Source organism: Mesoplodon bidens (assembly GCF_964165515.1).
Source record: "Mesoplodon bidens genome assembly, chromosome: 5".
Taxonomy (NCBI): domain Eukaryota; kingdom Metazoa; phylum Chordata; class Mammalia; order Artiodactyla; family Ziphiidae; genus Mesoplodon; species Mesoplodon bidens.
Genome location: NC_138161.1, coordinates 126,893,085 through 126,919,579, shown reverse-complemented (window position 1 = coordinate 126,919,579; position 26,495 = coordinate 126,893,085). Strand labels below are relative to the sequence as shown.

Here is a 26,495-nt window from a genome sequence, read left to right as displayed (position 1 = left end):
TCGGTGTTTGCTAGTTCAGTGATCAGAGTAACTTTATAGAACACAACTATCGTGAATAATGAGAACAGGCAACACATTCAAAACTTAAGTGGCCAGCTCCTTGCTAGCTCTAGTTGGGTTTATTTCTACTCTTTCTCTCCAGAGGTCCAGCAGAAATAATTTCAGTTAGATGTGAGAGAAAAAGATATTCTCAGGAATGAAACAACTCAGGACTGTGAAAAACTACAATTAAGCTTTAATGGTTTATTCTAAAACACTGTAAAGACTGAGACTTCTAGAATGTTGCGAAGCGTAGTGTTACTGACGGCATTAGCGTTGTGACTAATGGTGTCATCAGTCTGCCTGGGTTCCCATCCCTGCTCTACCTCTTGCCCTGTGTGACCTTGGACAAACCTCCTAACATCTTTGTCTCTCAGCATGCATGTGTGCAAACTGGAGATGATGGCAATACCTACTTCTTTGGGTTGTTGTGGAAATTAAATTAGTCAATACATGAAAAGCAGTTAGAATAGTTCCTAGTATATAGTAAGTGCTCTTTAAATTATTAGGATAATTGCACATCCTTGTTTGCCCAGGATAATTTCATTTGTTGGGTATAATTTTTTTTTTCTTCTTTGCCTTTCCCTTTTTTCTTTTTTTCTTCTTTTCCCTTCCTTCTCCCCTTTTCTGTGGTATACGGGCCTCTCACCGTTGTGGCCTCTCCCGTTGCGGAGCACAGGCTCCGGGCGCGCAGGCCCAGCGGCTATGGCTCATGGGCCCAGCCGCTCCGCGGCATGTGGGATCTTCCCAGACCGGGGCACGAACCCGTGTCCCCTGCATCGGCAGGCGGACTCCCAACCACTGCACCACCAGGGAAGCCCCGGGTGTAATTATTAATTACTCCTTTCTCACTCAAGAGGTATCCTAGTTTGAAGGATACACTGTGTGGTGATGCCAGTCAGCTGTGAGGATGATTCTTAATCTGCGGCTACTTCTGCAAATATAAGCTGGGATGATTCATTTCTTTTTCCTCTTCAAGAACGAAGTTGAAAACTGACTCCTCTTAGTTTTGGACAGCTGCTTGGAGAAGAAGAAAAGGAGAGGGAAGGACAGGTTGAGTGTTCAGATGTGTCACGAAGCTGCGTGACTCTTACTCATTTTGTTTCCTGCTCGACAAAAGAGTGGTCCAGAGTCTGGTTCTGGTACTTGAGTAGAGAGGCCATGTCTTCCCCACTGGTCAGCTTTTTCTCCAGGAGCCAGGAAAGACTTGTAGGAAACACTACTGGTCAAGGGATCTAAGAGATCAGGGTCTTGTTAAGAAAGTTCTCATGAAGTTTGTCTTAAATTTTAACCTCATGAGAAGAGTCAGGGTGCCTATGGACTCCCTTTGATGTCAGCAAGTAATACTGGTGACTTATGTCGTCACTACTGAAGGATGCCTAGGACCCTCCTTTCTCCTGGAGCTCTTTTAAGAAAAGCATTACCTTTCTAGCTGAGATGCTATAAGTACATTGTGATACAGAGGAACAGAAATGGAGTGATGAGTTTTTAGGTGTCCTTCTTCCCTTTGTTCATTCACTGTTGAGCTGTATTTTTTTAAAATATACTTTACTTTTTAGAACAGTTTTGGGTTAGAGCAAGATTGAATAGAAAGTGCAGAGATTTCTCATCTACCCCCCAACTTCCCACAAGCATAGCCTCCCTCATTATTAACATCCCCACCAGAGTGGCCCATTTGTTACAACTTATGAACCTCCAATGACATTATTATCACCCAAAGTCCTAGCTTACGTTAGGGTTCACTTTTGCTGTTGTGCAGTCTGTGGGTTTTGTCAAATGTGTAATGACTTGTATCTACCATTACAGTAACATGCAGAATGGTTTTCGCTGCCCTAAAAATCCTCTGTGGCCTGTCTGTTCATCCTTCCCTCTCCCCAGGCCTCTAGCAACCACTGATCTTTTGACTGTCTCCATAGTTTTGCCTTTAACAGAGTGTTGAGTTCTGAAGTGGTTCTTTGTCCCACATGCCCTGTACCTTTGGAGATGGCTGTGAGCCGTCAGAGGCACTGTTGAATAGGCAGTTCGATATGTAAGTTTGGATTGGGGCAGTTTGAAGGGTGAAGACATATGTGGGAGTGGTTGGCATATGGATGGAATTTCAAGGGGTGGTGCTGGAGGAGGTTACTGGAGAAAGAATGGAGATGGAGGAGAGAGCACCACGCACCAAGCCCTGGGACCTTCCAGCTCTAAGAGATTGGGGAGACGGGGGAGAAGCTGGCAAAGGAGACTGAGATGGAACAGCCAGTGCGGGCAGAAGGAAACCCGGGAGAATGGTGTGCATCTTGCTTTTGTTTTTTTTCCCTTTCTATCTTTATAAAGGAAAAAAATCAACATCTTAAGAATGACATGAACCTCTTGTGGAATCCTTTTGAGGATCCATATTTTGTACTATGTCTGTGAGATGCAAAGTTCTGCACAGGAAGCAGTAGATGAAGTTGCACTTCACCGAGTAATCAAGGATGTACCTTCAGAACCCCCATGTCTCACTGTGGCTTTTGTGCCTAACGGAGGATTATCAGAGTAATTGGCATCACTTCCCAATGGAGAAAAGAAGGGGAGGGAGCTGTACTCTACGTGGCAATAATGCTGCTGTTGAAGGTTCACTGTGGCAGCGGACATGGATGTTTCTTCCTGGCTTTCACTTGTTTTCTGAATGCAGGAAGTACAGGTTGTATTTAAAAACAGGTTGGCTTAAGATTCACACAGAGCACAGATACATTCTAAGGGGGAGCATTTCCACACCCATTTCTTTTTACAAAATGAGCCATCCAAGGGTTTTCCTGGTTATTTGTAGTGATTTGATTTGCAAAAAGTATTAGCTTTATAAAAACTTCTATTGCATAAGTAAGGTGCCTGCTTTTATAACTTCACATTGTTGTGTAAGGGATGGGCTCTGCTTTACTGTTGTTGACTTTGAAGTAGAATGCTTATAAGGATCATAATTTTGCCCTTGTTTATACCAATTTTCAAAATGCAGTAGCCAACATCAACATTTGAGAAAACCTTAAGGCTTTATAACACATTTTACTTATCATCAGAATATGGTGTGTTCAGCCAGGTGCTATTAATATCTAAATATGCCACTGCAAGAGAATTTATTAGTAAGGTTTCCATGGATTCTTTTCCCTTCTTCCCCCAGCCTGTCTAAAAATTCATTATGGACTTTTGCCAGAATGCTATAAATAATTGGACTTAATTTCTCATCTAGTTTCTTCTGGCTCAGATTACAAATATAAATTGAAAAAACTTTTTTACTGATTTCGACTCACAGAGATTGCATTAAGATTATGAAGTGATGGCTGGGTATAATTTTTCTTCCTTTATTCCTTCTGTAATTGAACTGTGAAAGTTTCCAATTAAGTACAGTTCTTACGGAGATATCAGTTATTGCAATTTGCAAACTCCAAAGCCTTTATAATGAAAAACAAACATGTTACTGCTCTACATTTGTTAAAATTGGATACTAATTGCAGCAATTAATTCTTCCTCACAGTTTAAATAAGATTTTGCAGGCTGATAAAAGCTTATATTCTTTGTTTTTATATTAATATGTCTCAGGGGTAGGGATTGATTCGTGCATAAAAGTATTTCTGATGAACAATATGTTGCTCTTCTTAGGAATTAAATGAAAACCAGAGGTTACGTAGGTTTTTGTTTTTTCCACATATGTGGAGTCTGGGCTTGCAAGATTCTGATACATGGAAGCAAAAGTTTAATGAGTCCTTAATAACTTAGGTTGCTTCTAAATAATGCATACATTTAAGGGGGTGGAAAAGTGATTTCAGAAACCTTTTGACTTGGATGGAAATTAGCATCTTCTCAGGTATCCCTTGGATGCTTTGTCATTTGATGATAATAATGGCAATGTCTGTCACCATTTATTCAGCCCCATGTGCCAGGTACTGTGCTAAGTCCTTTCTGTACTTTGTGTTATTTAATCCTTGCCATGATCTATGAAGGAGATAAATCTTTTTTAGTGGATGAGAAGCACAGAGGTTCAGTAAATTGCACCCAAGTAATCAGTACTCAGATACTAAGGGATGAGCCAGAACTCAGAGCTAAATCTGACTCTGGAGCCCTCTGTAGAGGGGGACAAATTCAAATCCCTGTGTTGGCAGCCAGGTCACGGAGCTGAGTAAAGCAGGATGGGTGTGAGATGGTCCTGAGTGATGGGGGTCCCTGTACACGGGGGTGCGAGTGCAGTCGCAGCCACTGTGGCTGTTGTGGGGATGTGAGCTCAGTGTTGAGATCTGATATTTCAAGAAAAGTGGGAAATCTGGGTGTGTGGGTGCAGTCTCTTGATTTTTTTTTTATTAGTTTCTGCTTTATAACAAAGTGAATCAGTCATACATATACATCTGTTCCCACATCCCTTCCCTCATGCATCTCCCTCCCTCCCACCCTCCCCATCCCACCCCTCCAGGCGGTCACAAAGCACCGAGCTGATCTCCCTGTGCTCTGCGGCTGCTTCCCACTATCTATCTACCTTACGTTTGGTAGTGTATATATGTCCATGCCTCTCTTTCGCTTTGTCACAGCTTACCCTTCCCCCTCCCCATATCCTCAAGTCCATTCTCAAGTGGGTCTGTGTCTTTATTCCCGTTTTACCCCTAGGTTCTTCATGACATTTTTTTTTTTAATTCCGTATATATGTGTTAGCATACGGTATTTGTCTTTCTCTTTCTGACTTACTTCACTCCGTATGACAGACTCTAGGTCTATCCACCTCATTACAAATAGCTCAGTTTCGTTTCTTTTTATGGCTGAGTAATATTCCATTGTATATATGTGCCACATCTTCTTTATCCATTCATCCGATGATGGACACTTAGGTTTTTTCCAGCTCCGGGCTACCATGTGACCCAGCAATCCCACTACTAGGCATATACCCTGAGAAAACCATAATTCAAAAAGAGACATGTACCAAAATGTTCATTGCAGCTCAGTCTCTTGATTTTTAAGTGTTGGGAGATAATTCAGATTTTTTTTAAAATTTATTTATTTATTTTGGGCTGCGTTGGGTCTTCGTTGCTGCACATGGGCTTTCTCTAGTTGCGGCGAGCGGGGGCTACTCTTTGTTGTGGTGAGTGGGCTTCTCATTGTGGTGGCTTCTCTTGTTGTGGAGCACGGGCTCTAGGCGCACGGGCTTCAGTAGTTGTGACATGAGATTTTTAAAAACATACATATGTAGGGCAGTTTCATCCCATCAGCCCCCCATCTGAGACCTCTGGGGGGCACTTTGTTGGTTTGATCATTTGTTCTGAATTAGCCTGATAAAATCAGTGGGTCTCATGCCTGTGCACAAGGTCACACTCTTGAAGTCCCTCAGAGCCCCTCTCTATCAACTTAGCAGTATTGGAGGGGGAGGAAAGGGGAATATATATTAATGTACTGAATATTAGGGTGAATGCTTTCACCAGAATTTAGGGAAATTAGGCATAGGGACTTTCAAATACACCTTTGTCTATAATATTATGTAATTTGAGGCATTAAGAAAATACAGTTGTATAATTTTCAATAACACATGCTTATTTCTTTTTATTTTTTCGCTCTGTTAAAATTAGATGGGTACTCAGTTAAATAATACTCCTTTGTCAAATTTTTGACATTAGAGCAACTAAAGGATCGGGTCAATTTGCCTTTTTTTACAGTATTAACATGGGAGTAAAAACAGTGCCCCCTTTTTTTAAAAAAAAAAAAGAACAGGGAAACGTGTATACACATACACACTTTTTTTTTTTCCTGGTTAAAAAAATTAAGAAACTTGAGTTGGCTTCTAGGTATTAGTCTGGCAAGGAGGTAAGGCAACTACTGAAAACTGAGAAATGCTTAAAGTTAGGAAATAGCTCATGAGAGAAACATACCTTGTATAAGCACAGCAAAGAAAGCTGATGATGGAGACTATTGTTATGCTGAGTCTCTGGAGGTCCTAGATGTAGTGGAAGTGCCCTGGGCATGCAGATCGGCATTTTACCAGTGAAGGGTCTCCTACTTGTAATGCTTCAAGAGTTTATTTTTTAAAAAATTGAATTTACCACCCTGTGCCATAGAGTAGAGGGTGAAGTCCAGGTTTTGAAAGTCTAAGAAACAGTGATGGCATCCCTTTCATCTTGTTTTAAAGGCCTCTATAAAAGGTCATGGTTAGATTTTTGACCTCTGTCCCCACACCTGCAGCTGCACTTCAATCAAACAGCTCAAGTCTGACTTGGCCTGTGGCCTGCACATGGAGCTGAGAATGTGAAAGCTGCTTATCATAGGCCATTTAGACTGTTGGAGAAAGAGAGCAGTCATGGTGGTGACCCTTTTTACCTCGAATGCCCTCTGTTCATCAACTTTCCAAGGAAATGAAATCCTTCCCTCTTCTTTTTCTCTTGTTTATCTTCAAGCCAAACTTAAAAAACAAGAAAAGTATAAGGAATTAACATACGGACACCTGAAGATTTATAAAAGAAAAGCAAACCTTAATAAAATTGTATTTTTCAAAGGTCTTGAATTCTTTTAAAATTCCTAGAGATACATTCTGCATACTTTTTTATAAAGCTGACTGCCTCCGATTTATTTAGTGTATCACTGATTTATAAGAATAATAAAACCTACAAATGATCTTTTGTTTCAGAAACGCCTTCTCGTGGAGTAATTTGCTATCGCTGTATTATGATTTTTCAGTTTGCCCCCCCAAAAGAAAGTATTTATGCTGTATGTTTTGTTTCAGAAAGGAGCCAATGGGGATTTATTTTACATAGCTAAAAGCGAAGGACAGCCCTTGGAAAAGGTACTACTGTTTAATAGAAAGGTGTATAAAACCACTTGGAAACCGTAAAGCGCTATACAGTGTCTAGTTAAGCTGTCAGGTGTCATAACAGATAACAATTCTGTAGGTGAAACTTACGCCGGCCTTGTTAACACAGGTGCCCAGGCATTTTCAATTTCTAGAGAGAACTAGAGAAGCTGCTGACGACTTGAGCAGTCACATGCCTCAGCAGGACGTGGATCCTGCAGTCCAGCTCTCCACTAGCATGTCCCTTCCCTCCTACAGGTGAAGCCGCTCACATTCCTTTTAAACTAGAGACCATCACCTTATGAAGTGATCACAGTGCAGCTCTCCCTTGAGTAAACCACAAGTAGGCAGTTTCTTTCGTCTTTCTCAAGTTCCTGCAGCTAGCTGGTAGCCTGCCTTGCTTCTGGGGCAGAAAGTAAGTGACGACGGTTGGGAGCTACTCTTTGGTGAAGTGACCAAAAGCAAGTGTATATATATGTATCTTGGTGAAAGTCTAGATTAGCTTTTGATGGTCATTTCCACAACTGTGAAGATGTCAATTAAAAAAAAAAGAGGGGAAACTAGAGAATGACAAACTCCCGGCAAACTGTAAGTGGTCACCTCTCTGCAATCCAGCCACTGTGTATCCTGGTGAATGACAGTTGTGGTGATCTAGTGTCAGCATTCATTTTTTTTTTTTTTGCGGTACGCGAGCCTCTCCCTTTGCGGAGCACAAGCTCCGGACGCGCAGGCTCAGCGGCCATGGCTCACGGGCCCAGCCGCTCCACAGCATATGGGATCTTCCCGGACCGGGGCATGTCCCCCGCATCGGCAGGTGGACTCTCAACCACTGCACCACCAGGGAAGCCCGTGTCAGTATTCTTAACAAGCAATAAAAGAAGGTTCTGCAATGACATCGTCCTTCTTCAGGATGTAGGTGGGTGCAGGCAGTAGGCTGGCTTTATAAAGTGGCTCAGAGAGCTGGTTAGGAAGGAACCAAGAGGAGGAGTGCATCGTGGGCTTTTCTTAGAGGCAATTGTTTGGTTAGAAGCCAACAGTTAGAGATTTGGTTTGGACAGCTGGGTCTCACTGATGGTTCAGAGGAAGTGGGTGAGGGGACCAGAGTTCTTAGAAGGGGTTTTGGTAAGTTCTTTAAAAGTGGATTGAAACAATGAAAAAAAAGAAAAAAAGATGGAGAATACTACAGAGAGCAAAATACCATTGCAAAAGATGTGTGTTTGGGGACCAGGGTTTTGGTAGAGAAATAAGAGAAGGAAGGGGTACGGGTATAAAACAGAACACAAACATTGGTGAAATGTGACTGCTCATGGTTTATAGGTTACTGACTGGCAGCAGGCAATGTAGACTTAAGAAGTACACATGCAGGCTTCCCTGGTGGCGCAGTGGTTGAGAGTCCGCCTGCCAATGCAGGGGACACGGGTTCGTGCCCCAGTCCGGGAAGATCCCACATGCCGTGGAGCGGCTGGGCCCGTGAGCCATGGCCGCTGAGCCTGCGCGTCCGGAGCCTGTGCTCCGCAAAGGGAGAGGCCACAACAGTGAGAGGCCCTCATACTGCAAAAAAAATAAAAAATAAAAAGTACACATGCTATAGAAATTTCTTTAAGGGAATAGATAATGTATTTTGCAATCCTAAATTCACCATTATTAAAGAAAGTTAAAGCCTGCCAGCATCTTGATTGTGGTCAAATACAAGGTAAAAGTTTTGGATCATTTTGACTCTTCTGGACTCAGTTGTGTCATTGATGCTCTTTGAAAGCCTTATGGGAGGATGTAAAAAAAAAAACAAACGTTCTTCGCTTTCTATAAATGAACCCATTACTCACCCTTACGAGGGAGTCTGTATGGTGAGGGGGCAGAGAAGGCTGACAGTTGTCACTTGGATTGAAGGCATGAGCAGTGGGGCAGGGCTGCTTTGGTGTGGACACATTGTCTGCCGTTCCCTGGTGTGACTGGGAGGTTCTGGCTGGATTCCTCCCCACCACTGCCCCACTGACCCTACAAAGATGCTTCACATTCCCACATCTCTCAACCCTTTGGATCCACTGAGTGGTTTCAGATTGCGTTCCTGGGGGCCTGGAATTCCCTGAAGGCACTTTAGGGTCAGCCAAGTTGAGTGTTGGTCCAAACAACTGGACTCTGGGCCTCCTGACCTGGCCTGAACCAGAAGAGCTCTCGTTTATTTAAACCTTGGGACTTTTCATAAGAGTCACTTGAAAAGAGATGAAACACACACAGACTCTGCTCCCTGGGAACGTAGGAAAAGAGGGGAGAGCTCTGTACATGAGCAGAATGCACGGCTATCATCTTGTTCCCCTCTGTCCATTTTCCAGCTGCTGCCCTTTTATTAAAAGAGCTTTATTGAGAGAATGATTCACATGCCATACAAATAACCCATTTCAGTTGTATAATTTGGTGGGTTTTAGTATATTCGTAGCTTGAACAGACATCACCACAATCAACTTTACGTTTTCATCACCTCAAAAAGAGACACTGCACCCATTAGTGCTCACTCCCCATTTTCCCCCAAATTTCTCCAGCTCTAGGCAACCACCATCCACTTTCTGTTTCTATGGCTTTAGCTATTCTGGACATGGCCTATTAATGGAATCATATAATATGCGATCTTTTTTTTTTTTTTTTTTGCGGTACACGGGCCTCTCACTGCTTGTGGCCTCTCCCGTTGCAGAGCGCAGGCTCAGCGGCCATGGCTCACGGGCCCAGCCGCTCCGCGGCATGTGGGATCTTCCCGGACCGGGGCACGAACCCGCATCCCCTGCATCGGCAGGCAGACTCTCAACCACTGCGCCACCAGGGAAGCCCTAATATGCTATCTTTTATGACTAGCTCTTTTCACCTAGCATAAAATTTTTAAGGTTCATCCATGTTGTAACACGCACAAGTCTTTGTTTTTATTGCTGAGTAATATTGCATTGTATGGATATACCACATGTTATGTATCCATTCATTAGTTGATGGACATTGAGCTATTTCTTCTTTCTGCTGTTATATTTTATGCTGCTACGAACATTTGTATACAGGTTTTTGTGTGAACATACTTTTTCATCTCTCTTGGGTATACACCTAGGAGTGGGATTGCTGGGTCATATGGTAACTCTGTGTTTAACATTTTGAGGAACTGCCAGCCTCCTCTTCTCTTAAGTGGATCACGTGTGTAGACTTGTGGTTGGCCTCCTTTGCCTTCTTCTTTGCACTTCAGTTCAACCTTCAGCCCTACATCTTGTTCTTCACCCTGCTACCTCTAGGTTACTTTCCTAAAATGGAAGAAACTTCTGTGGTTCCCTATTACTTGAGGAAGGAATTGAAACTACCTGAACATGGCAGTCCGAGTTTCTCCCAGTCTAGGTCCTGGCTACATTTATAATTCATCCTCCAGTAATTTCTCAGTTTTTATTTCACAACATTTTATTTCCTTGCCTTCATTTCAGCAAAAACATAAATTAAGTTGTTATAACAAAGATTTTCACATATTTTATTTTTCTTTTGATTTCAGTGATCTAATGATGTGCTGTCTTATGTGGCAGCCACTAGCCTTATGTGGCTATTGAGCACTTGAAATGTGGTTTGTCCAAATTGAGATGGGCTATAAGTGTAAAATATACACTGACTCCAAGACTTAATATGAAAAAAATGTAAAATATCTCATTAATAATTTTTATATTGAACATATTTTGAAAAGATAATGTTTTTACTGTATTGGTAAATAAATTATTAGACTTAACTTCCCCTGGTTTTTGTTTTTGTTTTTAACTTTTTTAATGTTACTACTAGAAAATTTTAAATTACTTATGTGGCTCACATATGTGATTCATATTTCTATCTGATAGTGCTAATCTAAACAATTATAAAGTAAAATGTCATTATATTCAAAGTATACACAATTTTACTATATTAAGATTATCATTAAAATGTGTATTAAACTGAAATGCAAATTTTTGAATTATTTATTATAGTTTCAGTAAAAATTGTTTTCTTCTAAAACATTTACAGTTATCTATTTAAGTTAAAAAGCAAGCTGTGGGCTTTCCTGGTGGCGCAGTGGTTGAGAATCTGCCTGCTAATGCAGGAGACACGGGTTCGAGACCCAGTCCGGGAAGATCCCACATGCCACGGAGCAGCTAAGCCCGTGTGCCACAACTACTGAGCCTGCGCTCTAGAGCCCGCGAGCCACAGCTACTGAAGCCTGCAAACCTAGAGCCCGTGCTCCACAACAAGAGCAGCCACTGCAATGAGAAGCCCTAGCATAGCCGCGAAGACCCAACGCAGCCAAAAATAAATAAATTAATAAATTAATTTTTTAAAAAAAGCAAGCTGTAACTAATAATGGATTTCAAACTTTGAGATTTTTGAGGAAGTAATGTCTATGGGATGAAATGGGCAAAAGTCATATTGCACAGGGTTGGAATGAATCAGACCTCTTCGTAAGGAAGTGACCTTCATGATAATGAAGGGAAGGAGAAATTACTGTGGTAGGATGTAAAATAGATGAGATGGACATTGAACTCTATAATTGGACTCCTTTTTTTCCCAGATGTACACCTTCAGATTCTTTTCTGTTATAGGTTATGGCAAGATATTGAATATAGTTTCCTGTGCTGCACAGTAAATCCTTGTTGTTTGTTTTCTGTATAGTGGTATGTATCTGTTAATCCCATACTCCTACTTTATCCCTCCCCCTCTCCTTTCCCCTTTGGTAACTGTAAGTTTGTTTTCTAAACAATCTAAAAAAATAACACAAATCAACTTATTTATAAAACAGAAACAGACTCACAGGCATAGAAAACAAACTTATGGTTAGAAGACTTTTTTTTAATTTAATAAGATATAATTAAATTCTCAAATAATTAGAAATTCAGCTTTATTTAAACTATTTTGATTCAAAGCCAGTGGTTCTTAAACTTCTTTGTGTCATGGACCCCTTTGAAAGTCTAGCATGAACAAGTCCATCACCACATTCCCTGGGCATAACCTGCTAGTTCCTATCTTTCTTTCTTTTTTTTTTTTTTAACATCTTTATTGGAGGATAATTGCTTTACAGTGGTGTGTTGGTTTCTGCTGTGTAACAAAGCAAATCAGCTATATGTATACATTTGTCCCCATATCCCCTCCCTCTTGCGTCTCCCTTCCCCCCCATCTTCCTTCGTATGTACCACTCCTGCCCCCACCCACCTCTTCTCCTTCCTGCTGGTCACCTAATGTGGAAATCTCTTGCCTTTTTAGAGTGTCTTTTGGAGGACTTAAAAGGGAAAGTGTTTTGTTCTGTTTTTCGTCAGTGGTGTTAATAGCTATTTGTGCTAGCTTCCAGCAGGGCCCCAAGGGAGCTGAACAAGGAGGGGTTCACCTCCCTAGGAACTAGATTATAAGTGCTACTAAGGCAGGGATTTTTGTTGTAATTGCCTCGGGCTATGTGTTCTCCGTGCCTAGAATAGAGCCTGGTACATAGTAGGTGTTCTGTAAATAGTCACTGAATAAATGAGTTAGGGGAGAGAGCTGGGTCTGGAACCTCCAGCTTTCTAGACTTGATGAAGCTCTAAAGTTGGGCCCATAAGAGTCAGGACACCTGCACGCAGACAGTGGATGTTGGATACTGGAGACGGAGCAGGAGGCTAGAAGAGGGAGAGGTTTAAAACAGATTAAGGGGATGTATTAGTTTCCTATTGTTGCTGTCACAAACTACTCCGGACTAAGTGATTTAAAATAATACAAATTTTTTCTCTTGTAATTCTGAAGGTCAGCAGTCTGAAGTCAGTTTCACTGGGCTAACGTCAGGGTGTCGTCAGGGCTGGTTCCTCCTGCAGTCTCTAGGGGAAGATTTGTTACTGAGCCTTTTCTAGCTTCCAGACGTCACCTGCATCCCTTGGATTTTGACCATTTCTTGCATCTCCAAGGCCAACCGCATCATGCCTTCTTTCCTCTCTGATTTCTGCTTCTGTCCTTAAATCTTCTCTCTGATTCTGGCCTTCCTGCCTCTGACACTTGTGATTACATTGAACCCACCTGGATCATCCAGGATGCCTTCCCAATCTCAAGATCCTTCATCACATCTGCAGGGTCCCTTTGACCACAGAAGGTAGCATATTCACAGGACGTGGACATTTTTGGAGGCCATTACTTAGCCTACCAAAGGAGACTCTAAAAATAAACATGGTGCCCTTTGTGTTTTTGCCAAGTGTGTCTGGGCCTTGCCTGGCTTAAAGCCTCTTAATTGACATGACTTCTTCCTCACGATGAGTAGGAGGCCAAGGCTAAGAACAGTGTTTATATATGTTCCACCACTTCTCGACAGCATATTGTCAGTTTGCTTTGGTCTCTTGCTTTCCCACTCACCAAGGAGGTACCAACACATAGACCCTATAAAGGACTGAGCTAATCCTCCTCTAATTTTGTCATTGATAAGTACCTATTACAGTTCTTAAGAAGTTGATGAGGAAGTGCATACCTGTGACTTTGAATGATTCGGTGTATGGCGGGATGGTATTACACCTGCCCACCCAGACTTAACTGATGGAGACATAGGAGCTAGACTTGCTGTCCGTGAACAGAGTGGACTGAAAAAGCAAGAAAGCCAACTGACCTTAAGAACCTGCTGTATAAAAAAAATAAGTAAAATTAAATTTAAAAAAGAAGAAAAAAGGAATCCAACTGGCTTTATTTAAAAGACATGTGGATTGTATAAATTCACACAGGAGGGAAAGGCATTTTTTTGTACCTTAAGTAATAATTAATGTTGATGAGCATGTACCAGGTGCCAGACCATGGTCTAACTACTTAACATTTTTAAATTCATTTAGTCATCATGAGAACCACATGAAGTCATACCATTATTGTTCCCTCTTTATAAATGAGGAAACAGGGCATGGAAACGTTAAGTAGCCTAAGGGTACATGGCTAGCAGAAGAGGGGGTCGGGATTTGAACCCAAGCCATCTGGCTCCAGAGCCTGCACTCTTAACCAATATCCTGTATGCATCTTCCAGCAGTGTGATGTAATGGTACACGATAGCCTTGCTGTAGTAGGTACAGTGCAAAATGGACTTTAGCTGGAAGTGTGTTTACTTACAGGTATTGTTGTCTAATAGAGTTTACTCATGAGATAAGAGGTCACATATAGCTGATGTTGGAGGAAAGCATAAAAGTTGAGAGAAAGAAAGTGGAAAGCCTGGTCTTTGATATTGAGGAGGTGATTTGGAGGTTTAATAATTGCAGTTCTCCCTTTTCATGCCTTCATGCTCCCTTACTACTGGCCTGTAGGATCTGTTCCCCTCTTCCTGGCATGTTCCCGGCTTCCCCGTGTTGCCAGTGCTCTTTCTTGAGCTGATTAGTGCATGTGGCAGCACTGATCGCTGACCCCGTCTTCTCTGCTTGGTTCCTTTCATTTTCATAAATGAAGAAACAAATTTATTATTATCCCAAATCCACTTAAGACCAGGATAAGAACTTGTTTACCCCATAGATCCTATTCTTTGGCTACTTTGCCAACCTGTGCTAATAACCATCTAAAAAGAAAGTATTTTTAAAATTCTTGATGAAAGGTGAAGGAGAGGGTTGTGTGAAGAGGGGCAGACTGGAGCCAGCTGCTGATAAACTGGAGCAGGTTTGAAACATGTCAGCGAAGACGTGGAATTCTTTTTCCCCTGTGCAGACAAGCATCCTTTTTCTTAGGAGATTATGGCTTAGGAAACCAACCTCTAGAGTTTTTCAAAAATTCTGTGTCCTGGTTCCTTTTTCTCTTCTTTTCTTTTTTTTTTTTTTTTTTGCGGTACACGGGCCTCTCACTGTTGTGGCCTCTCCCGTTGCGGAGCACAGGCTCCGGACACACAGGCCCAGCGGCCATGGCTCACGGGCCCAGCCCCTCCGCGGCATGTGGGATCCTCCCGGACCGGGGCACGAACCCGTGTTCCCTGCATTGGCAGGCGGACTCTCAACCACTGCGCCACCAGGGAAGCCCTCCTTTTTCTTCTTGATGAAGCTGATGGGAGCCGTAGAAAAGCATTTCCTCCTTTTAGGAAGACAACTTCTGGGGGCATATTTAATAAAGAAAAACCAAGATGCAAAGATTTGGGGCTTATTTTAAATGTTACTCTTCCTTGTGGATTGCATTCTGACTTGAAATACCAAGGGTGCCACCTAAAAAGGATCTGGAAATAGTGCCTGAAAGCAAAAACATGTTCTTCTCTGTGCTGATTTGATTCCAGAATGACCAATTCATAATAGGAAAGGGGGCTTCAGCGTGAAAAGATGTCATTGTTTTATTTGACTTTGTTCCAACGTTCTATAAATTCATTCTCAGTGCTGTTTCTAAGCAGCAACCAAGAATCCACGTTTTCTGGGTTTGTTTGTTTGTTTGTAATTGATCATTTATCCTCCAACTGCCTCCACCAAAGGCTCAAGTCTGCTTGCAGTAAATGACACGTGCACAGTGCATCTGTTTGAGTGGGAAATAGGAGACAAGGCAAGGACGAAGGGAGTCAGCGTCGCCAGCCAGCTCTCCTGCTAGAGCTACTACGAGTGAGGGTTAAACACAGCAACACCCTTCCAGGCAGCAGAGAGGAAAGGGTCACAGAATTGGTTATGTAACTGTCATCTAATAAAAGGAAACACTTCCTCAGAAAGCCATAAATCTTTTCTAGGTTTGGAGTTTTCAAAGAATTTTGGCCAGGCAGTGGATTAGCAAAACTATTCTTGAGGTTACAGCCCTGTGTCTTGGATGCTGTGTCAGGAGCATAAACACCCACCTGCCATACTTGCCAAGCAGCAGGGCCATTTGGCACGGCCTCACCCCAGCTCACCCACCTTGTGAGGACCCTGATAATGTAACTGATGCCTGAAGTTATTAACTCATGCCTGGCAGATCCATGTTTTATATTATCATTGTTCCTCTCCTTGGAAGACAGTACTCTAACAGTGGGGCAAGGAGGAATAATAGGTACCTGGTGTTGATTCAGTCAACACGTTTATAGAGTCCTCATTCTTTATTAGGTCCTGGAAATCCAGTGATGAACCAGGCATACTCGGTCTCGGTCTTCACAGTCATATATAAAATCGGGGGTGGGGGTGTGATTTTCTTTTAGATGGAAATGTATAGTTGTGCTCAAATTTTAAAAAAACATAATTAAAAACTGCAAAACTGTCCGTAATAACTCAGAACAGCCCAGGCCCATGCATACACAAGCTTTCTTCTCTTCTCAGGATGTTTTGGTAAGAGTGCTGGCACATGCTTCCTGCCATTCATTCATTAGAGTGTTATCTTCATTTCTGGGAGAAATTGAAATGTGGATGAGTGCATGAGTAGTGCTGAAACAAAAGAATCAGGTATGCAGAAGGTTACCATGGGAACAAGACCCTTTTCCTCCAGCTTCTGTGAAGTAGATTCATATGATAAGTACTTTAAATTCTCATTTTTAAGCAAAAACTTGGTCTAATGATATTAAAATTTCAAGAACTTTAAACATACTGTTTTTCTATATTTGTATGCTCCTGTTTCTGTTCCCTCTAGCACGTATGGGATCACTGAGAGGCAGGACTAAGCAAATGGGAGCCTTAACCTATGCAACGGAGTCTCCAGGGCACTTGGTTCTGTATTCCCTCCATGCGTCTCCCTTCCCCGGCCCCCAGCTCCACCTTTCTTCTTTGGGATTTGCTGGGTGCCCTGAACTGAAAGTGTCTGTGGGGAGCTGTATTTAAACCTAGCAGGCTCTGTGTTGTGTGGTATTAAGGGTAAGAAAACCCTTCGTTTATCTCTTCACTCCAGTCCTTTCTGTCATATGTCCAGGTTGATTTTAAAGGTTTTTTTTTTTTTAATAGTGATCTTGGGGTCTTCTTATTTATTATTTTTTAAATTTTATTTATTTTTGGCTGTGTTGGGTCTTTGTTTTCTATGCGAGGGCTTTCTCTAGTTGTGGCGAGCGGGGGCCACTCTTCATCGCGGTGCGCGGGCCTCTCACTGTCGCAGCCTCTCTTGTTGCGGAGCACAGGCTCCAGACGCGCAGGCTCAGTAGTTGTGGCTCACGGGCCCAGTTGCTCCGCGGCATGTGGGATCCTCCTGGACCGGGGCTTGAACCCGTGTCCCCTGCATTGGCAGGCAGATTCTCAACCACTGCGCCACCAGGGAAGCCCGAGTTTAAAGTTTTTGATAGGATGATAAGAATCTTTTAACAAAAACCATCCTAGAGATTTTAAGGATCAAACAGTAGCTCTCAGGATGGGAATGAGGGCTACCAGAACATTTTTGTTGAGAACATTTCTTCTCACATTCCCATTTTTAATTCAACCCTTATCCTTTTATTATCAACCCAGAGAGAAAATTTCAGAGAACACTAAAATGGAATGGGAGGAGATGTACAGTCTGCTGGGGAGGAAACCCTGTGAGACCTTTACCAGATCAGAATGTAGGGTATTCTCATTGAGAAGCAACAGCCCTGTATTTCTGTTGAAGTAACACATTTCCTATCAGTGTGAGTCTGGTAAAGGATTCATAGATGAGCTTCATCTTGTTCATCACTGATTTTGATTGATTGATGGTGGCTGGCTGGAGTACAGCGTCTGCGTGTGGGCGAAGCGCCATCATCAGTGATGCCTGCCGTGGCTTAGTGGAGTCACTCTTGCCATGCGTTTGCTCGTCCTGACCTAATGTATTAAAAGAAATTGATGCTTTCGTGTCAACGTGACCACCAACACAAACAAAACAAAGCAAAACAAAACCCCCCAAAACAAACAAACATCCAACAAGCCCAAGCAAAGAAGCCCCAAATCTCACTTGTCCACAGCAGAATAGAATTCCATTTTGGTTGAGGACAGAATGTTCTGTTGTTGCTCTGTTAGGAAAGTTTTTCCAGCAGCACATAGTTTGCTGCCACTTATCTGGAATATTTCTTTGTTTAGTGAAGATATTTTATTATATAATAGCCATTTAGACATGTGAAACCTGCCTGGTATGTTACATGTCTCCAGCATAAGTGAATATGACCCTTTCTGGTGGGATACTGCAGCCACTGAGATTGACAGCTCATTCAAGTGAGGAAGGTATCCAGGAATGATCTGAGTTTGCTTTAGGCAGATGGATATTAATGAAGGAAAAGTACCTTGAAAGGATGCCATTCCGAGAAAGGCACAGGACAGCGCTGATTGTAACCAGAGCCCTGCTTTCTGTGCTTCTCCGGCTAGAGCGCTCAGTGCTGAGCTTCTTAGTGGCCTGGAATCCTCCCTAAATCAGGTGAGGGAGGGGCCGGTCTGGTAGGGTTTTCAGTAAGTGCAGCTGGCATTGAAGAAGCGTGGGCTGAACTGGGTCTCATTTTAGTGACCCTACTGGACAGGATTGTAAAAGCATGTGCCGGGAGTTCATTGTCTTCATTGGTGACCTTCACTGTGCCTTGAAGAGCTCTGGGGACTCCGTTTGTGGTCAGTAAATATATACTGATTTGATTTACCAGTGAGAGCAAGGTAGAGCCTTTGCAGGGGTTCCATTCTTGGTAAAATAGCAACAGAACAAAATTCCTTGAACGGGTTCCATCTTCATAATTTTCTTTAATTTGTTTAGAACACAAATTCGATGTATTCAACCATCAAATATTTGGCTGTCTTTTGTATTCCAGGTGCTATGGCCAGGTGCCGAGCATAGAGTGGTGAACGAAACAGACATGACCTCTGTCCTCTAGCCCTTGCTAAGAGAGACAAAGGTAAACAGAATCATAATATAATTAATTATGATCATAGTAGGTACACCAAAGGAAAAGCACAGAGGTTTATTAAGACATAAAATAAGGATGCCTAACCCAGCCCAGAAGGGTCAGGGAAGGCTTCCTGGAAGAGGCGAACTTTAATCTGAGACTTGAAGAAATGAGTGGGGCAAAGGGGAGGGCAGCAGGGAACAGGGAGGGCTAAGATGATGACTCCCAGAGGGTTTCACCTGGCACCCATAAAACAGTATTTGCTCATGCTGTGTGGATGGCGATCAGCACACATTGCTGGCCGCCACCCTCCTGGAGGCTGCACCTAGGGACACTATCAACTCATCTGCTGTCTTGCACATCTTGCCATAGGATAAATCTACTGTGAACGTCTTTACTATGTTGATGGGTGTAAATTATTTGCTGAGATAGTTAAACAGTTGGTCTTTTGGGAAAGTAATATATTTCTTCTTCAGTTCCAGCTGTTAGCCTTCTTTCTGGATGTCTAGGTTGAGGGCTGGCCAGTAGTAACAGAGCAGTGGGCACCTGCGAGCAGAGGCTACAGTAGGTGTAGTAGTTCAAACACAGGCTCTGGACTCAGAAAGCCTCTGGCTCTGGGTTCCAACTGAGGCTCAGTTGTGTCGAGTTTTGACTTAAGTACTCTTAGCCTTGGTTTTCTTATGGGTTTATTGGCCGTCTCATAAAGTCGGCTTGAGGATTAAATTAGATGAGGCAGTACATGAGAAGCCCTGGGCTTGGCACAGTGACTGGAGGTCACGATTATCCATTGTTTGCTGCTTGACACCCACCGGAGCATGTCATCCTGTGCTAGGTACATGGGAAGAAATTTTGTTGGCTGACTGATGAAACCAGATTTGTTGTCTGCATTAAATAAGTTTTAATCTCTTCTGTAGTTGGGCGGATTTACTGTACCGTCTTCAAGAGCTCTCAGGAACGCTCATCCCTGACATGGCAATGACCTTACCAGTTGAATGTTAAGAAGACTGTTAGTAATGGTATGGGGACATTTAGCCTCCATTTGTAGGTCTTTTCGGCCTACTACGGAAGGGAGAAAGTGATGCTCACAAAAGTACATGTGCTGAGTGTATCAGAAGCGGCTACATCAGTGTTGACTTTGTTTTTTTCCCCTGAAAATGAAGTGCCACATTTAAGACCATCACTTGATAAAGCAACCACAAAAAGCCTAAAGAATATCCAGTCCCTGCAGCTCTAGGAAATATTAGAGGAGATGTTACAGGCCTTGAGCAAGTTCCTCAAACATGGCCGTGTAGTTCTCATCTTGAAGTCCCCACCTCCTGGGAGGCTGCCCTTGTGTTTCTTGGTGGTCTGACCTTTCTCTGCACAGCCAAGGAGCTCACCCGGGCAGGCTGCAGTCATTTGCGGTGCTCATGTGAAGTATGGATGTGATAAGGTGCAGGGAGAAGAAGCAAGAAGCAAGCAGTTTAATTTTCCTTTGGACGTGTCAAATAGACAGCTGAAAATATGCATCTGTGAGAATTCAGAGCCACTGGATGCTGGTGATGGTGAGTCAACAATCAAACAGGGCTAACCTGGGTTTCTGGTTAAGAGGCAGTGCTTCCAGGAAGCCTTTCCTGATTCATCAGAGGTTTCCCAAAATCTAGATGTTAGCGATGACATTAGAATTTTGGTGGGAAAAAAAAAAAGAAAGCTTGTGTAACATGATTGGTTGTAAAACATGATCATTTTGGTAATGCTACAAAGAGGAAATAATGAAGGTATTGTGCCAGAAAAAAAATTCATTGGGCTGAAGTAGATTTCCATTAAAAAGTTATCCTTCAAGTAAGCCAAACTGCTTCACAGACTCATTCAAGTTTCATCTAGGGAACCAGAATGCTTTTCTTTTTGCTTCAGATTTCATTTGGATCTCCAGCTTTCTTGGTTATTGAAACAATACCTCATTCTTTAGTAATACTTTCTTGGCCTGTTTGTAGCTCAGCTCACTTAGTAAAATATGCAAATTTGCCAAAAATAACCAATATAATTTAACATAGAAAGCTTTGAATTGTTTTAATTATGCCAATGTCTAAATAAAAGATGGATGGCTTCGTTTATATTATATTAAAATAAGTAGCATAGATATTTCATTAGTATTTTGTTTTTAATCTGGTACTTTGGCAAACCTTCTAGAGTGATAAATGATGAATTTTCCTTTTCATTGGGAAAAGCCAAGTTACTGTTGTTTTTGGTCATGTAGTTGCATTCCTCAGACTGTAACAGTTAGCTGAAGACAAGAAATTGGAAGAGATCTTTGCCGCTAAGATATTTATTTCCTAGATTTACATGATAATGACCTTATGAATGGTTTCTTATTTTTTCAATTTTCTTTGAACACACTTTTCTTAAACCACACTTAGAGCTAAAAGAAATTACAAATATTTTGCATTTATATGAAAACCAGCTAAAAATGAACTTGTCCTGATTACATACTACCTAGAATTCCTGTGGCTCTGAATTCTCACACATGTAGATTTTCAGGGAAAGTTAAACTCTTTTCTTCTTGTTTCTCCACCTTCCTCCTAAGTCCCTGTCTACCTGAATGGTTTCATGACCCACATTGATGCCCAGCTAGAAACTTTGACTAGAAACCACAATGTCTTCCTTGACTTTTCCATCTAGTGAGTTTCTCTATTAACTTTCCCACCAAATTATTACCCTAACGTGTCCTCCCTTTTTGACTTCCCACTGCCAAGGCTTTATTTTCACTTGCCCGGATTAGCATCTCACTGGCCTGCTTATGGTCTGTCTCTCCCCACTTCTGTCTCAATGGTCTCTGTCTGATTGGATGGCTTCAACATCTCCATCGAGCAGGTTCTGCTTATCCATAGCATAGATTCAGCCCAGGTTCCTCAGTAGACAGGGAAACCTTTATGGTCTAGCTCTGACCCGCTTGCTTTGCAGCCCTCGTTCTCTGCCCCTCTTCCTCCTGTGGTCGACACCTCGCCTCGTCGACCCCACGGGTTTCCCAACGAGATTTACGCCTGTGCCCACGTTGTGTCCCCGCCTGCGGTGCTCTGCCCGCCTTCTCCCCGTATCGCTGTCCTCATCCCTGATGACTCCTCACACCTCTCCTCACCTCACGCTGCCAGTCACCCTGCCCTGCGCTTTTCACTGTACGTTTCTGTTAATAAGTCCTATATCGCAATTAATTGGTTCCATGCCTCCCACGGGCCACTCAACTCTGAGTGTCAGGAGGTAAAGGATCATTTCTTACTCCACCTCATTTAAGGAAATAATCTTTCCTTGGCATGTAACTCAGCTTATTCTGTATTGGTTCTTGGTTTTATACTATCATTTCTTAATATATACTATTAGTGGCAGAGTCAGAGAGCTTGAAAATCCACCTGTGGATATATATCCCAAAGATTTGAAAACAGCGACTCAAACAGATACTTGTATGGGTATGTTAACAGGAGCATTATTCACAATATCCAAAAGGTGGAGACAACCCAAGTGTTCATCAACAGATGAATAGATAAACAAATTATGGTATGTACCTACAATGGAATATTATTCAGTCATAAAGAGGAAAAAGTTCTGGTATATCCCTTAACATGAATGAACCTAGGAAACATTATGCTAAGTGAAATAAGCCAGACAAAAAGTACAAATATTGTATAATTCCAGAAATATCTAGAATAGGCAGATTCATAGAGATAGAAAGTAGATTAGAGGTTATCAGGGTCTGGGGAGAGGGGGAAATGGGGGATTATTGCTTAATGGGTACAGCATTTCTGATGGGGGTGAGGAAAGTATTTTGGAAATAGTGATGATGGTTACACAATATTGTGAATGTAATTAAAGCCATTGAAAATGGTTAAAATGTATATTTTACCAGAATGAAAAATATAGTTCATATAATTTAAAAAAAGTTAACTGCCACCAGCACCCTTAAGCATATATGTTCCAACATGTAGTTAGTTATACACAAGCATTTTTTCTTCCTATATCATTTATGTTTATCATTCTTACCTTCTTAACATATCACAAATTTCTTGAAGTCAAGGACCAGTCTAGATAGAAAATATTCTTTAAGAAACATCGTTTTTGTTTGTATAGGGTTTGAAGTTGGATGTTTTTGAAATTCTGAAACTTTTTGGAGAGGGTTTGACATTTTATTTGAATCTTAATAAACTCAGAGTGACAAAGTGACATCAAGTCACTGACTGAGTTTTGAAACGTAGATGTGTTTTTCTGACCTGCTGTCTAGGAACTGTGTGTATGAACCCTGATCCCATTGAAAGGAAAGCCAGATGGTCCAGCAAAGTGTGCTTTCAGTTGCTCCTCTTGCTGTTTTTTTTGTTTTTGTTTTTTTTTGTGTTACGCAGGCCTCTCACTGTTGTGGCCTCCCCCGTTGCGGAGCACAGGCTCCGGACGCGCAGGCTCAGCGGCCATGGCTCACAGGCCCAGCCGCTCTGCGGCATGTGGGATCTTCCCGGACCGGGGCACGAACCCGTGTCCCCTGCATCGGCAGGTGGACTCTCAACCACTGCGCCTCCAGGGAAGCCCCTCTTGCTGTTTTAAACAAGGGGCTTGGATGATGAGGCCATGTATATGGGAACCATATTGATTATTTTCCCTAAGTCCCTTTTAAAGGCAATAAAAATGTAGGTGTTTACCCAGAATATAAATAAGTTTATTCTTCTAGGAAGTTAAAATGCAGTTTTTTGTCTTTTAAGCTCCTATGGAGACTTTTAAAGATAGAATAGATAATGATGACAAGCTAATACAATTTACATTAAAATGAGTTTAATGTACATGTCAGTTTATAAAAATAAGACCTCTTAATTCTTTTATTTGAGTGCCAGGATTTTATTTGAAAAGAAGTGAGATAGAAATGTGAGAAAATGTTAGCCTGTGTTTACTATTAATTATCTCATATAAATTTCTGGTGTCTCATTCACTGCGTGCCTTGAATTTTATATTATGGAGTCCACCCAGAAAGCTGGTAAGGAGCAATGATGTGCTCAATGCTAAAGGGCTTATGGCAAACTAACCTCCCCTTGTCCTACTATTCCAGAGGTCAACATTAGACATTATTGTTGGCTTCACCTTCATCACACTTTAAAAGAAAATGCTCTAGTCCCGTGTGATAGTTATTTCTATCAAGATTTTCCTGCCACTCTGAACTTGCTCAGTACGTGTCCTCTAGGGACGTTCCCAATGTTTAGTGTGTATTCACATCATCGGGCGACCTTGATAAAATGCAGGTTCAGATTGGGGGAGGCAGGTGGTGAGAGTCTGCATTTCTGATGAGCTGTCATTTTTGATGAGCTGTTAGATGATACCAATGTTGCTGGTCACTGGACCACATTTGGAGCAAGAACACTCTGTTTCAAATACCTGAGTTGATGTTCTGTTAAAATTGGATGCAGTCTAAGGTTGCCAGAAAAAAATACAAGACATCCAAGACGTCCTATGCAATATTTGCACATGGTTGTATTAAAAAATTAGTCATTGTTTATCTGAAATTTAATTTTAACTGGACTAGACACAATACATATGTGTGCAGGTACACACAACACACACACACACTGGCAACTCTAAATCACAATCTTCAATCATATGCAAAGTCATTTAAATGTCATGTATTAGATTTAAATGATATGATTATTTTTATTTTGAGAGAAAAGACACAGAACTAGGTTTGTTTCACACCTATTTTTTAGGCACTAACGTAGGTGTTTTGCTCATATGCTTTTCAGTACAGTAAAATATGTAAGCATGAACCCTGTCCCCCTCCTAGTATGTATGGAATTCTTGAAAAATAGTGAAATCTGTACATTCTAAAATATACCTGAAAGCACAGAAATGCCCTGGATTATTAATGTTTTAAGCCAACCATACGAAGTAATAAGGTCTTTATATGATAGATTTAAATTTAGATTATTTTATAGTTTTTTTCTTGTATTTTTTGGTACCGTGTACTGTTGATATTTTCAAATCCTGTACATATAATAGTATTACATGAGGATGATCTGTTGTCTATTAAAGCACACAGAAGAAAGTGTAAATGATTTTCTTTGTTTTTTCAGATTCTTTACAGAGTTGGAAGCAAGACATCAGAATAATATCTTCATAGATGACATAAGTGACATTGTGGAAAAACACACAGCATCCACATTTGACCCATATGTGAAATACTGCACAAATGAAGTCTACCAACAGCGGACACTACAAAAATTGTTGTAAGCAATGTTGAATGTTACAGTTTTAATTATCTAATCTTGTTTTAATTAGGTCACATAGGTCAAAATTAATGGATCTCTTAAATTATATTTAGAAATGCCTCCTGATGATCTAGTTTCCAGAGAGAATTTTTTTTTTATAAATTTTTTTTTTTGATGTTGGGGGTAGGAGTTTTTTATTAATTTATTTATACATTTTTGCTGTGTTGGGTCTTCGTTTCTGTGCGAGGGCTTTCTCTAGTTGTGGCGAGCGGGGGCCACTCTTCATCGCGGTGCGTGGGCCTCTCACTGTCGCGGCCTCTCTTGTTGCGGAGCACAGGCTCCTGACGCGCAGGCTCAGAGGCCAAGGCTCACGGGCCCGGTTGCTCTGCGGCATGTGGGATCCTCCCAGACCAGGGCTCAAACCCGTGTCCCCTGCACTAGCAGGCAGACTCCCAACCACTGCGCCACCAGGGAAGCCCCAGAGAGAAATTTTTAAGAGGATTGCTTTTAGGGTGAGGGCATTTGATTAGAAGAATCCAGTTTGTGGAGAATTTTGTCTCTAAAGCAATTATGAAATTATAGTTTGTTGCTGTTTTCCTTGTTTCTTTTTTTTTTTTTTTTAATTGCTACAAGACACGGGGTTGGGGGTGGGAGGGTTGGTGATCAGTGATCATCATTCTAAATGGTGAGAAGATTGTTCTCTAAGCTGTTATTTGGCCATTAAGTAGCCTGAGGCCAAGATAGACTTTTTGAGTAGGTTGAACTAGTGCCTAGGAGCCAAAGCTTTCTCAAGTATCCTGATCTTCCTCCATTCAAATGACAACTCTATTGTTTATAGGAATTGCTGTTTTTCCCCCTCTGGGTAGTTAGGGGTTAAGGAAAGCAGGGGAAGGTCTGAAGGAAGGCAGTTTCTTAAAAAAGTTCTTAAAGGCTTTAACTATGAAAGAAAAAAGAATTAAACTTTAGGGCTTCCCTGGTGGCGCAGTGGTTGAGAGTCCGCCTGCTGATGCAGGGGACACGGGTTCGTGCCCTGGTCTGGGAAGACCCCACATGCTGCGGAGCAGCTGGGCCCGTGAGCCATGGCCGCTGAGCCTGCACGTCCGGAGCCTGTGCTCCGCAACGGGAGAGGCCACAACAGTGAGAGGCCCGCGTACCGCAAAAAAAAAAAAAGAATTAAGCTTTAAATTTCCCCCCATACTTTTTCCCTTTGTCTATTTAGGTTACTGAGCATTTTGTTATGTATATGCTATCTCTATCCTTAAAAGAGTCAGCAATGGTTCAGTAATGTCTATATTGCTGTCTTGCCGGGGTCGGGGGCTTGTTTATCACAAGGGGCTGTCTATATGACAGTACAATTGTACATTGCTGTAAACTCAGTTTGAGGGCTGACTGGCTGTTATTCTCCTCCCCTCCTGTGCGTTGTGGCATTTATGACGGCAGCATGGAACCCAGGTCAGTTTCTATGCAATGTGTGAGACCCCATGGTGACGATCACCTCATGGCTGCTTGGAGAAACAGCCCCCAAGTTGGTGAGAAAGGCTGATTATGCCCCTTCCCCCTCCACCTTCTCATTAAAATCTCATCCAGGCAGGGTGGAAACCCCACAGCTGCCAACCTCAAAGGAGACTATTAGTACAAAGCAGGGTTTGTAGGCACTACTGACCTTTTGTCCTGGATTAGTCTTTGTTGTGGAAACTGCCCTATACATTGTAGCATGTTTAGCAGCATCCCTGGCCCCTGCCCACAAGATGCTGATAGCACCACTACACCCCAGTGGTGATAAACA

The 26,495-nt window shown here is 42.0% G+C and overlaps 1 protein-coding gene across 2 annotated transcripts in view; it reads left to right on the top strand.

Moving 5' to 3' along the window:
• ARHGEF26 (Rho guanine nucleotide exchange factor 26) overlaps positions 1 to 26,495 on the top strand; it is a 146,444-nt gene that overhangs the window by 54,122 nt on the left and 65,827 nt on the right. For both annotated transcript variants that reach the window (XM_081235964.1, XM_081235963.1), the window contains one exon: positions 24,575 to 24,727. In XM_081235964.1, coding sequence (XP_081092090.1) covers positions 24,575 to 24,727 — 153 coding nt within the window. The remainder of the gene's footprint in view (positions 1 to 24,574; positions 24,728 to 26,495) is intronic.